At 33.8% G+C, this 14,674-nt stretch overlaps 1 protein-coding gene across 8 annotated transcripts in view; it reads right to left on the reverse strand.

Moving 5' to 3' along the window:
- NCOA1 (nuclear receptor coactivator 1) overlaps positions 1-14,674 on the reverse strand; it is a 259,770-nt gene that overhangs the window by 53,756 nt on the left and 191,340 nt on the right. For all 8 annotated transcript variants that reach the window (XM_057497397.1, XM_036881618.2, XM_036881617.2 and 5 more), the window contains 4 exons: positions 13,753-13,930; positions 11,693-11,872; positions 10,323-10,418; positions 5,920-6,060 (listed from right to left, as the gene is read on the reverse strand). In XM_057497397.1, coding sequence (XP_057353380.1) covers positions 5,920-6,060; positions 10,323-10,418; positions 11,693-11,872; positions 13,753-13,930 — 595 coding nt within the window. The remainder of the gene's footprint in view (positions 1-5,919; positions 6,061-10,322; positions 10,419-11,692; positions 11,873-13,752; positions 13,931-14,674) is intronic.

The raw sequence follows: 14,674 nt of genomic DNA on the forward strand, positions 1-14,674 counted from the left end.
CATCTGCCAATTTTAGCCAAGTCAATGGCACATTTACTAAATATAACACATGTAGAAATATAGTATCTAATATAATAATAAATATTGAAAAGGAGAATTTAATGGAAATCAATACATCTTATATAAAGATGTTAAGTAAATGTTTGCTATAGCAGAACTTTAAAAAATATGAATTCTCTACTGTTAATGTATTTTTAACAATATATTTTGGAAAATACAACTATAACAAAACAGTGGCATTTTAACATAAATTATTAACCTGGGATAATGATAAAGATAAAGATATATCAAAGGCCAGACAAGACACAATATATTTCATGTTATTTTACTTATGCCATTTTGTTTATTTCTTCATCATTGTTTATTGCTTTTTAGGATCTCTTCATTCTGCTGGAAAACACTCTGGCTCTTCACCATTGAGCTGCACTTTGCAATATGGTAGCCACTAGCCACATGTGGCTATTTAAATTTAAAATTAAATAAAATAAAAAATTCAGTTCCTCAGTCACACCTGCCACATTTCAAGTACTCCATAGCCACATATGGCCACTGGCTACTGGACAGCACAGCTGTATACAGTCTGACTTCACGTTGCATTTCCAATCTTACTTCTCATTGCTTCCTAAAAATTTCTTCTGTATCTCTTTGTATAGGAGGTAGATAACTTTTTACAAACTTACTTTTCTTTTTCAGCTAGAACAAACGTAAAGGCTAATACTGTGTCCCATTGTTTTCCACTCTCCATTGAGTCTTGCATGATGCTTTGCATATAAAATCATCCAGTGAGTACTTACTGATTATCTCAACCTGAATCTCATCTAAACAGGCTAATGACTTGTGATCAACTATCATAACTTTTACTTAAAGGACAGACTTTAAATCTTACCTATGTTCTCAAATCCATATATATATTATATATCAATTTATGTTTTTGCCTTTGTACGTATCTAGATATACTTTTGTAATGGAAATTAATGGAGAGATATTTCTTGATTTATTGACAAGCCCTATAAAGTAAGAAAGAACTGGAAACTCAGGTTAGCATGAGAACATTAAGATACTTAATGTGGACTATAGAAATATCAATAGTTCTTTGGTAATTAAACTGCCTTAACTTGTAGGACTATATGTAAACTAGAAAAATTCCAAAATTGGGGAAATCCTATTAACTTTATACAAAGAAATCATCACATTTAAAGTTTGGAAGTTAGATTATTTGTTTTGGATGATAATGTGTGGAATAAGATTTAGAATATCATAATTCACACATTCTTTGAAATGAATAAAGGCAATACTAAGTATAATAAAACTTTGATTAGTTAGGACCTAGTTAAGACTACCCAGTTAACTAGAATTCTTCTGGTGCTCAATTGTTGAGAGAGATAAACAGGAAGGTAGCATGGATCAATTAAAACAATATGCCTAGAAGTCAGATTCAGGTTTGAATTCTGATTTTATCAATTACAAGTTTAGGACTTAACAATGCAAATTAGCCTTCACCCATCATCCCTAAAATGGAGCCAGTTCTGTGAGACACTATTAGACACCTTGTACACAGCAGCTACAGAATGAATATTACCTGAATGAACTCCGAAGGAAAAAACAAAGAGTGAAAATGCAGTATCCAAAACACGCATGTCCTGAGTCACACCACATTCAGACAGACCCCAGACACCATTTATACCAGAAGCTTCACCCCTACATAACAATCAGTGATATTCTGAATTAAGAGATGAGTCAGGGAGGTAGAATTCTTTACAGAACTGGCTGGATAAACATTTCTCTGCACACCAAATTTTTCCCGTAAGTGGGTTTCAAGGTGTAGCAGGCATGGACAAAACTATTTGGAATCTAATTTTGATCACAGGTCCTAGCCTTGTTTTCTGATCTAGTTTTGCCAGGTATATAGCTAGTATTTTGATCCCTGACTCCTGTGTCCATTTCTAAAAATTTTAGAACATTCAGTGGTGAGAGGTATTACTGAAGTGGTATTATTGATACCTCAGAAACTCCTCAGAGAACCATTAAAAAGGAAACTTTTTGTTTGTTTTTTCCCCCAGAATAGGCTTCAACAAAGCTAAAAAGCAAAGAAAACCATTTTCCCTAGTCATAGCAGCTATGTAAGTTGAGTTACCGTTTTTCTGACTCCATCTAATTTGGTGCTGAGATAAACTCAACAAGCATGCTCTACTGATGTTACTAAATGGGCAGGTATGAAATACATGGCAGAGTACTACAAGTCAATGCTGGGAGATATTTCTTTTTCTTTTTGGTATTTCCTTATATATACGCAGAAAGAATGCAACCAGAATACTGTTACTAAGATAAAGAAAAATTACCCTGAGATGCTCTAAGATTTCTAACAACTGAGCAAACATAGTCAGTTTATCAAAATATCTAAAAAGAAAAAAATCTTTTAAATATAAAAGACTCATCTTTTAAATATTTTCAACAAAGTTTGCCAGAGAAAGATTTAAAGTTAACTCTGTTATATGGGCCATTATTAACCAGAATGTTCTTTGAGACAACATTACACAAGTCTCAAAGAACATTCTTTCTGGTTAATCATTAACATGGGCACTTATGTTTTATAGCAATGCTTCCAAACTTCTCAGTATTACAAACTCGTTCCAACTGTCTCGTGATACTTTTTTAAAATTAAAAACAAGTTTGTTTTGTGATTATAAAGTTAACAGAGAAATGAACAAAGAATAAGTAATGGTATAATCATTTTGTAATCCTGTCACTCAGAGACATCATATCCACTTAACATTTTGGGAACGTTCTAGAATTGGATAAATAGACACACAAGAGTTAGCTTGTACTATATATGCTCTGCTTTTTTAACCTATTTTTTAATGTAACAGTGTGTCATGGACATCTTTCAAAGACAGGAAATGATGACCCATTACGTTTCTGTTAATAGGTAAACAGAATTTTCATAGAGCTTTTCTAGGCCAACATTTCCCCTGACTACTGCTCTCCCTAGGTGCTGATAGATGCGTTACAGCAAGAAGTATTCTGACAAAAAATAAATCTGAATAACAAAGTCAAACAGGTACCTTTATTGCACAACTTTCAAGAAACTTAAATACCTTAAATATGTCTTAATGAATTCCCAAAAGTGGGAGACTGAGACACTTCCCACACTTAATTTGGCATGAAACATAATTTCCTTTTAAGTTACAGCTACTACTATCTTGAGGAATCTAGGTTTATGTTTTCCAAACTTTTTTGTAAGAAAACATCTTAGACTATAGATTCTGGTTCAGTAGTGGGGGTGGAGTCCAGCAATCTGGTTTAACAACTATCCCAGATGAATTTTATCGGGGATCTTTCAGAAGCATTTAACCTAGACCTTTCTTTAAAGAAATAGTTCTGAATTTTCCCAGAAACTGGGAAACTTTTCCAAACTACATATATCTGCACAGACCTTGGCTGAAATCCATTTTCAAATTTGCTTCTGGAAAATAAGATGGTAAACTCCCTTTAAAAGCAGTCCATAAGCTGTCTCTGTCAAAAGCAGCTGAAAAACTAAGAACTAACTTAAATTTCAATGCACATTAAAATTTTACACCAGCCACTGCCTTCAAAGAGTAAGTTAATGGTCAAGGAAAAAGAAGACTGACGGTAAACAAATTTTTCTTGCCTAAATATCAATTACTATAGTTTTACAAACTCTTAAACTTTTAAAAAGTTTCACACAAAATCAAGGATATAGTACCATACTTTGTTTTATTCTTTTCATACTGTTCCTAAGTGAAGAGGCAGCAAGGAAACTGCATAATTTATACCTCTGTTCCTATAGCCCAGTGGTTCTCAAACTTGATGTACTTCATCATTACCTTTATAGCTTGATAAGATACCTGGGCCTTCATGTGAAATTTTAACTCAGCATATCAACAACTTTAACAGTAAGTGTTTCACGCACCACTTTCTCTTACCAGGTTAGATACCACTCAATATAAGATATCAGAAAAAAGGAATAATTAATATTGTCAAAATGGCCATCCTGCCCAAAGCAATCTACAGATTCAGTGCAATCCCTATCAAATTACCAACAGCATACTCAATCCATGAATGATATTTGGCAAGTTGTTTACATTCTCCAACACACTAGGATCAGTCATGTGAACTCTGGACAACTCAGTTCTGAGAAAAATACAAGTTATTTCTATTGAGGAATTTTTTTGCCTAAAAGAAGTCAAATATAAGGACATAAATGACTAATGGGGAAGAGGTATTGAATTATATTTCTTTATATTTTAGTCTAAATTGTTCACTTCATATGTTCACTTCATACTTATCATGCTTTAATCAATTTACTTTATAGAGAATTCTAATAGCTTAATTGTGGTTTAATCATATGTATGGTGAGCCTAGTCATTTGGACAATAATCTAGACCAGCTTTGCCTTAGTGGAAATATATTTAAATTATAGGCAAATAAAATTAAGTGTCTTAAGTGAAGCCTTGGAAAGCCTAACTTGTTATGGCAAAAATCAAAGGGTATCATACACTTCAGCATTTTAGGCACTGAGTGGAAATTTTAGACATTTTAGTGCTATAAAACCTATAAAAAAGTCAAGTGCCACTTAGTAGAGGGAGTCGCAAAGTTTGCAACCAGCGGATGGCATTAGTTGCTTACTGGAATGGTTTCTAAACCTAATAGTGTGTCAGTATTGCCTGAGGAACTATGAAGAACAGTTTCTTGGTCCTATCCACTGAACTATCATCTTTAGGGATGGCATCGGTCTAGGAAGAGGCCCGCTGGAGAACCGCCAGTCTGGAGGAAGCTGTCCCACAAGTGGCCAGACTCATATAGACGGCTTCCTGGAAAAAAAAATTATGCTCCTTCCTCCATGTACCTTTAGGAAGCAGGTGAACCTAAAATGTAATGAATGGAAAATCATCTGTAAACTTAGGAAACTTAATATTATGGGAAAATGTTAAAATCAAGAAGGATGATGGAACACTGAAAAATATTTTTAAATTGTTTTTCAAGAATACAAAGAGTCTCTTCAAAGAAACTACTTAAAGATTGGAGAATAAATTTTATTGGGAAAGGAGTATCAGGCTGCCATAATTACATAACAATATTTTAAAAGCACATAAAAATCCCTTATCTCTGAATCTATCAACTTTCTGGCCTTAATTCCCAGATAATTTTCCCTATCTTTCCATTAATACTGTTAAATTCCTTATGGATAGGGAATACATTTGTTTTATACTCCCATAGTACTTACTGACACAGCAGCTATTCAATTATTAATTAATCATATCATATGACATATCTTTAACTTGAAACTTCAGCCCAAGTCAGGTGATCCAGGTATCCTAACAGTCATAAACATGTATGATAAAGATCTATCATCCAGAAGCCCTTTCACATGCCTGTTGTGCTGGGAATAATCTCCAAAAGCCAGACAAATCTATTACTTCCTCTCTGAAGCTGTCCCTGATTTTTCAAGTTGGAATTAATTTTTTTCTTCTTTGGTCATACCTCTATTATAGCCCATGTCACACTGATCTTTAAAATTGTTATACTTTCTCCTAACATATTATGAGCTCCTTGAGGGCAAAACACTGCTTCTTAGTCTTCTTAGTCATTCGCTGTATCCTTGGCACCCTACATAGTGTTCTATGTATGTAAGGAACTTGATACATGTCTGCTGAATGAATGAATGAATGAATGAGTGAGTAACCACCACATGATATCCTATTTTTTTAAATGTGCATCCCAAAATTCAGGATCCACTCATGAATTACTTTGCTTACCCACTTCTTCTTTTCCTAAAACTAATTATTGTAAAAACTGTAATTTGGAGAAAATACTTATCAAGCTATAAGTTCTATATAAATTATTAAATATTAATAAAGAGCAAAGTTAATGAAAATAATTGAGAGAGAAGAACTTTACCTTCTTGAAACAGTTGTCTGGCATAAGATGGCTCTCTGCCCTGAGGTTGGAAAAAAGCATAAATGCACTTCCTTACTAAATCTTCCCAGCCAGTTCTGCCAGCAGCTCTCAGAGAACTAGTATCAATAGAGATGATTTTACCTATACAAAGAATGAAAGTTTGTATTTATGATAGTCTTTTGATATAAATCACCCATATTTCGAAACTAACAACCGTATCTAAGAAATATACTATCACCCCAAATGCTTAATAGAAAAAAGCATTAAAAGCACTATTAATTTTTATTATACATTGTAATACAGTATATACATGACAATATAGTAAAAAAATAGTAAATGACATAATAAAAATTGTTTTGGCCTTAGAGTGTGTTATATCCTAGTATATCATATTCTAAAATTCAATTCTAGTCAAGTATTAAAGTCATATATAAAGACCTGAAGCTGCTGAAACTAGGGCAGATCAAACCCTTACACTTGCTCTTTGAATCCTACTCTCTATATATCAATAAATGGATCACTTATTGAGGAAGGAGAAGCAGAGATGAAATATATTAATTTGGTTTAAATTAACTTCCCATAACTAAGACTATGAGAAAGTAAGCAAGCCTTTCCTTTCTACCTCCTACTGGGCTGTAGCCAATACTGTGTTTAAGAGCAAACAAAGACTGAAGGCAACAAAGTTAAATCAGAAAAAGATGAGAGAACCTTAGAATTTGTGAGGCACTCTGCACACAGAACATAATTTTATAAAATTTATATAATTTTTATGCTTTATAAAATTTAGTCATTTTCTATTGTTACCATATTTGAACAAATTTTCTACATGGGTATGTAAGAATTCAGGTAAGTTATTCCTTAGTTAACCAGGGGACAATTACCCAGTATGGGATTATTCAGATCTGTTTTATTTTTTTATGCAGTCTTATTTTCACACAAAATAACATAGCTATATAACATATACATGGAATAAGAATTAGCTTCTAATACAAAGAAAACTTGCAAACCCTCCATCCAACTTCAGAACCTGAATATCACCATTTGATTGTGTGTGTACTCCTCATTTGTCATACCCGTCTTTACACTCTCCTGTCAATGGACATCTAGGTTGTTCCCAGTTTTCTGCCATTAAAATCAATGCTGCTATGAACATACTTCACATTTTCCATGGTACATGTGTGTGAGAGTTTCTCTAGCTGTAGGACTAGAACTATTGAGTCACGGGTTATGTGAATGTTCAACTTTATAATATTAAACTGTTTTCCAGAAACTTATATAAGAGTTACTGTTAATCTAATATCCTCCCCATCACCTGGTATTACCAGTCTTCTTTATTTTTTTTACAATTAGGAGTTAAAAAATAGCTATAGTCTAAATTTGTATTTCCCCAATTAATGAGGTTAAGTATTCTTCATATTTACTCACCACTCATGCTTCCTCTTCTGTGAATGCCTCATTGTATCTTTTCTTCATCTTTCCTTTTTTTATACAATCAACTCAAATCTATTGTATTATTGCATCTCCTCATTTTAACTACTCCCTTCTTTACATATTTCACTTGGTTTATTCAGAAATAAAGTATATATTAGACCTCTTTAACTCAAGGTCTTGAATCTGATGAACTTACATATGTCTGATGAGGTTATCACCCAAATCTTGGCATAAATGTAGATGGTAGAAAGAAAATAAATTAAAATTTAAATATAAGAATTTTGTTATTTAAGAACAGTTTGGGTGGGGAAAGCTTGGTTAACACTGTGACTATAGACGATTTTAGATTTTCTAATAATTTTAATTATTCAATCTTTGTCTTTTATTATGTCAGAGATCAAGAAATGGTTATAGCAGAAAATCTGCTGTTACATACCTTCATATGCAATGATGTATCTCAAATACAATGACTAGGGGGCATGCGTGTGTGAGTGTGTGCGTTTGTGTGCTCATGTCATACTGGCCCACAAGACAGCAAGAGAGTCTGGAATTGTGGGATTGGAGGGGAGAAAGTAGTTAAATTATCAGCAATAATAACAAATGACTGGGTGATGCAATGACTATCTTAGAAGAGAATCATGAATAGACTGATTTAGAGTACCTCTGCTTGTAAGAGTAAAGTTTAACCAACCAACCAACCAACTCAACAAACAGACAAACAAACAAACAAACAAACCACTTTTCAATATCTCTTGGTGGGAGACTTCTTTTCTTTTTTTAAGGGACATGGACCACCCCATTGAGTTATAAGTACTATTAAAGTTTAAGGAATTAAGTATCTAACAGCTATTATAGTTAATTACTTTTTATCTAAAGCAATTCTATGGTATAATAAAATGTTAGTTTCACATTTTAAGAATATATTTCTCTGGCACATATTTTCTTTATATCTTACATATTCTCTGCTATCTTTTATATAATAAGTATATTCAGTGCAGTGATGCCCTTTTATAGTTCTTTGGTAGAAGGCTATGCAATATAAAGAAGAGTTCTATACAAGGCCAAATGATATCTGTTCTCAGCAATTAGCTCTATAATTTTGGAGAAGTCATCATTCCTTCATTTGTAAAATGGTTAGGCTAGATTCTGTGATCTCTTAAGTTCCTTCTAGTCTTACAATTATTTTATGATCCAGAGCTTAATGTAAAAAATTTTTACAAATGTTTTAAAAATCAGATATATCTAAGATTTTAATGCTGGGTCCTTGGTAAGAAATAAAACTACCAGTGATAACATTGTTCCTATGGGGAAAATACAGTCTTCTTTAAAATAATACAATTTAGGATTCAATTTCTAGAAATGTAATATGAGGAAAAGCCAAAATAAATTGTTCCAAATTATCCTCGTAATTTTCAGGCCTTCCCCATCTCTCACATTTATTCTTTGCACCCCTTTCTAACAGGCTCTAATTTTGCTATCCCACAAGCCCTTATTTGGTTTTGATATAAGAGATGAGTGAAATTTATCAATGGCCTTATTTTTTCCTCCACGCAATAAAATTTTTTATTTTCAATGAGGGCTTATTAAATTTTTCTAGTGCTGTTCATTGGTGGAAAATGGTAAGGGACTTCTACATGGCAGGTGCAAAAAGGGAATAAAGAAAGGTAAGATACCTGATAACTACTCCCCTCGGATGCTGTGTCTTCAAGCTCCTAGACATACTTTTTATTCTATTATCTGTGCTAATTTATCCCCACCTACTCCTTGAGAAGAGCAGTTGGGAATTTATCTTTAAAAACGAAATAAAGCACACAATGAAGGAATATTAGATTTCTGAGTCTAAAAAATTGTAACTATTGGAAGAGGATCTAATAAACAATGGTGAAAGTCAAAAGAACACATTAAAACTAAACTTTCACAAAGAATAAAATTCAGTAAAATGATTTAAAATTTTTGGTCTGCTGAAAATTTATCTTTAGTATCTCTATTTTAAAATTAGAGAGGTGAGTGATACATATGTAACTCTGATGTGGAAGTATGAAAACCTGATGTGTTAAAGAATAAATAATACGAAAGATACTTTACAAATGATAAAGAACAATAAAAATGTGTTTCGCTGAAAATAAAATTAATAGTAGTCTTTTAAAAAGAGGTCTTGTTTTCAGGCACTTTTACCATTTTGCACTTTGTGGCTCTACTATCCTCTCAGTTTTTCTAACACATCTGCTTCACACAGGATGTTTGCAGCTCTGTTTCCTCAATCAGGAGCACTCAGTCTGCACCATGACCCTTCCTCACCACGCCCTTCCAACATCCACACTTTACACAGTTGGTACCACCTCATCCTTTGGGGCTGAAAGGCTCAAATCAGCTCTTTGACAGGTCTTTGTTAGCCAGCTAATTTAAAAATAGTTCCCCTATTAGCTTCCTTACTACCATCTCACACCTTTTCCATTATAAAACATACCAGAGTTTGTAATTTCATTGTTGCTTTTTTGCTCAACAATGTACATACACCCTGAGCAATCATACCTAGTGACAGGCACTTTTAGGCACTCAATCAGTATGTGCTGAAAAAAAATTAAAGAAAAGGAACAAAGGAAAAAAGAATAGCCAGACACATTCAAGCATACTTTTAAAAACACTGTATTTGCATCTATTTATAAATATATTTATATCCACATTGCCAAGTTTCTTTAAAAATTTAATTCCATGATTATGAAAATAATTTATAATCAAAATAATATGTGAATAGATTTAATGTTCTTCCCAGCATGCTGCCCATGACAAAGTAAGTACAGTATCTAAAATGCACACCATAAAGACCACAATTTAAAATGTTTTCTGTATAAGACTACTGAACAGAAGATGAATAGGATAAAACAGGACACAAAATTTGCAGTGTAATTAGTTTTAAGGGCACAGTCATATCATTAACACTGATGGAACATTCTGAACTTTGCAGTTAGTACCTGTAGTATCTTGCTTGGTCATAAAGGATTCTACACCCGTAATAGCTGGAGGCCGAGGTAATCGCCGTGCAATACAAATCAAACATGATTGGAAATCTGCCCAAAACAAGAAGGGGAAATTGTAGGAAAGAGGATACAAAATGTTTCACACCTATCACTTACCATTAATGATGTCTATAAAAACTATACATGTTATAGGACCTGACAAAATATTGGAGTAACTCTGATCTAATAGTATAATATTAGAAATAAAATTGCTGGCAACCAAAAACTGGCAGCTCCAGGTAGTCTTATTAGCATAAATTATACCTTCCCATTGAATATTCTTACGTTAACTAGAGGAGACCCATGCATTATCTTATGTACTTGGGTGATAACAACTTGAAAAGGTAGTTTTGGTTGAGAAACACCACAATGGTTTTTAAAATACATTTTTATTTTATACTCATCAGTATTTAATGGCTACAAAGATTATTCTTGTAACCATGCAGATAATGATTACCATGAGAAAAACAACATTCAGCTATTTCTGAAGAAGTATTACCTTGGCTCTTGACAGAAGCCTTTATGTTTTTAGGCTTGATTGTTTTTTCAAAGTCCCATTTCCAATTTTTTTAGAGAGTGCTACATACAATATCACACAGCTAAATATGAATGTTAATCATATAAAACAGACTTGCACGTGTATTTTGTAAAAAGTTCCCAGTTGATTATAGCACCCATTTCCTGGTGAGGCAACACACACATGGCCTTCTTCTTTTGCATTTGACTGACTTCTTGTCTATTACCTTCCCTGGTCCTTACTCCAGTTTCCAATTTGTGGTGTTCTTAGTCAGTCAAAGTTCACATGGAAAACCCATCCATTGTCACTTATTTAACTAATGCCATGTTGATAACCATATTCATATTAGAGCTTCAGCTATGTTTTCATCTGCCCTCATAAGCTTTTTCCTTATGAACTACCTTGTATGCCTCAAAAATGGTAACTGTATTCTCCAACGTTCCCCACACTCTAAGCTTGAAACTTTCTAAAAATCAGAGCTGTTCAACAGCCTGCTGCATCTGGTGTATTTCCAACTGGCAGCAGTTAGTCACATCTCTTATTTACAAGCAGCAAGCTGATTTGAATTTGACATTTTAGCAAGAATCCCAGCTTAAAACCAAGAATTTGGGGACATTTTAAAGGGGTGATTCCAGATGTTAGCAATTTTTTTCTTCTTAAGAAATACGTATCGAATTTAATAGCCACTATGATACATAATTTGGTAACTGAAAATAGTATCTGAAGAAGGCAGTTTATAATCATTACCTGTGTTCCTGAAAGCAATGGGAAAAGCAATCAAACACCTTAATATCACCCTCTGTTTTACCTTCTCCATCCTCCTGAATTGATTTTGGCTGTGACACAGTGAAGCACTGCATTACTTCATATCGCTGGCAAGCTTCGTGGTTCTCGGTGCCGGGCTCAGCTGGAGGGTGAATTAGCATCCTGCAGTTAAAGGTATGGCTATTTCGTCGTGTTGCCTCTTGAGGCCAAGGAACTCCATTTACTGCAGGAAAAAATTTGATTATATGCCTGTGAATAATGTGACAAAGTACAAACTCTAACGATACAAAGACCTACCTTTAGCCATCTGCTTAATTAGATACTCAGATTAAAAGACAGACCTCTTCAGATCTAACTTTATTCTGAGGCAATAGGATACTTATTAGCAAACCTAAATGTCTACCATTTAGAAAACCATAAAATTTCGAAGAAATTGTATGATATTCCTCCCTCAAAGATAAGGCCTTACAAATTCCCTAATTCATTAACAATCTTTATAAACAGTTACAGATAAAAATTAATAGCTTACTAGCTCTTTTGCTCAGAATTTTATAGCAATTAATTAATGTGCTTCTCCATTTGTTTCCAGTTATATTCTGGCAGTGAAAATGTGATTGAAAACCTCAGGTCCATTGTTAAGCAGGCAGATATGGATTCCTAAGGATGGGCTTGCATAATTTACAACTGTTTGGGGAGAGGATTCAAAGTTTCTCAAAGGAATCTGTGACTCAAAAAATATTTAAAATAGAGACTAATTCTGGTTTCTTATAACAAAATTTTATTTTATTTGCATAGTTTATAAGGTACAATGCCTTGACTACAGTGGGTAATGTACATGTAAGCTGTTACATGAAAATGACTTTTAAAACAGGAATGTTACCTGATTCAGTATAAGAAAACTTAATTTAGCTACAGAAAAGATGTCGGCACATTTCAAGTGATAATGACTGTGTTGCAGGTCACCATTTCCAAGCTATGATGTTATATTCAAACCATGACACTCAGATGGTTTCTAAGGCTATTCTCTCACCATTCCTAACAGTTTTCTTACCTTATCTTTTCAATTGATCCTTCTTCTTTTTACTATCTTATCACTCTATAACTGTTAGAGGAAATCATGGAAACAAACCTATACTGGAGTAAAGAGTCTTGGTTCTATTTGCTAGTCGTGAGGTAGGGGCTAATTACTGAATCTTTACTTCATGTTTAAAATAAAGGAATCCACTATGTTATCTCTAAAGTCATTTACACTCTAAAATTCTTTAACAAAACACATAACACCCCTTGATATTTCAAATATCAAACTAGTGATTTTAACAGAAACAATCATTTTAGGCCTTTAGTATCTATAAACACATACTACTCTTTTCAAAGAAGTAAGGCCTCCATCCAATCAAGTGAAAAATGTAGAAAATAAAGAGCTCTGGGTAACATTTTACCTGCATGTTTGGTTTTGTTATATAGGATTTCTAGCCATGGCCTTTCCCCTTCTTTTGGAGAACATATAGGTTAACAAGTAGGCACATGGTTTAGTGAATGGAAGAGAGAGAGTGGAAATCAGACCCCATCTGTTCTCTCAGCTAGGCATTCTTTGTCAGTGAATAATCCATCCAAGCATACTTGGCACTCCCAAGTTGAAACCACTTACATACAAAAATGTTAATTTTAATAAGCATGTAATTTGACTATATAGTCTTCTCCTCCTCCTTTTCTTCCTTCCTTCTTCCTTCCCTTCCTCTCTTTCATCTTTCTTTTTTTTGAGCAGGGTGGCAGAAAGCATATACATTTGTTTTCTTTCTTGGACATAATCAAAATGGGAAAAATAAAAGGGAATTTCAAGCAGGAGTTTTTGTGGCAAGGCAACTATCTGCTCTGCCCCCACTCCTTTCACACCTAGAGGAGGAGGATAAACACAATGCTCTCTTTCAGCTATTTGATGGCATTTCTTCATAATTACATCTCAGCCTGAAACTAAACTTTTAAATATTTTTAATACATTATAACATATATTAGAACACTAGGTTATATACATATAATACCTATGTATGACACCAGAAAAAGTTACAGAGAGTTCATATCCTTTTAAAAAATATTTCTTTGTACCTAGTGATTTTGGGAGCAGATTCTTCACAAATTCTGCATGATCCCCCACATGCAGTATGCTGTAGACACTGGTATTCATTAATTCCTCCTGATTGTAACCCAAATAGCTGGTCACATTCTCTGACACAAATACAATTCTCCCTTCACAGTTCACAACAAAGAAAAATCCATCCAAAGCCTGCAAAGCCAAAAAAGAAAGAATCAAGAGGTTGGGAGGTTAAAAGATATACAGACATACACATTTCTGTATTGAAAAAAAGATCAGAAATATATATCAAGTTAAAAAAAGAGAGGAAACTGAATAGACAATATGATATCATCTGTTCTCTGTGGAGGTAACAGGACTTTAAAGCAGACTGTATAGCACAGTATAAACATCTCTAAACTGTAGGTAAAGACCTGGTTTTTACCCTCAAGAAACTAGTAGAGAGAGACAGAGACACAAACGTCAAGTGCAGTATCAGAGACCTACAAAGAATATTCAAGGAGCACAAAGAAAGATACCTAATTTGGGGTCAGGGTAGGCATCTCACACAAATCCCTACCTGATCATACAAGGCATAGTGGAGGAGAAGAGGAATGAGGGAAGAACATTACAGGCAGAGAGGAGAGCATGGTACATAAGGAACAAAAAAGCAGTTTGGAGTTACTGGAGTACATAGTACAAGGCAGGCTTGTGACAGGGATTATGTCTGGAGAGCTGAACAAGAGCAATCACAGAGGGACTCTTGTGCACTGAGATAGAACCAGGGGTCTCCAAAAGGATATATGTGCCCCAAGGGGAGCATAACATCCACAGGGGTACAGAGAAAAAGTTAGAATCTCTATAGCGTAATTTAAAACATAAGGAAAAAATTAAGCTTAATAAACATATTGACACCCTCATGTCTCACTCAGTCCAGTCACTAATCACAAACCATGT

The sequence above is a fragment of the Manis pentadactyla genome, chromosome 2 (assembly GCF_030020395.1).
Source record: "Manis pentadactyla isolate mManPen7 chromosome 2, mManPen7.hap1, whole genome shotgun sequence".
In the NCBI taxonomy this organism is placed as follows: domain Eukaryota; kingdom Metazoa; phylum Chordata; class Mammalia; order Pholidota; family Manidae; genus Manis; species Manis pentadactyla.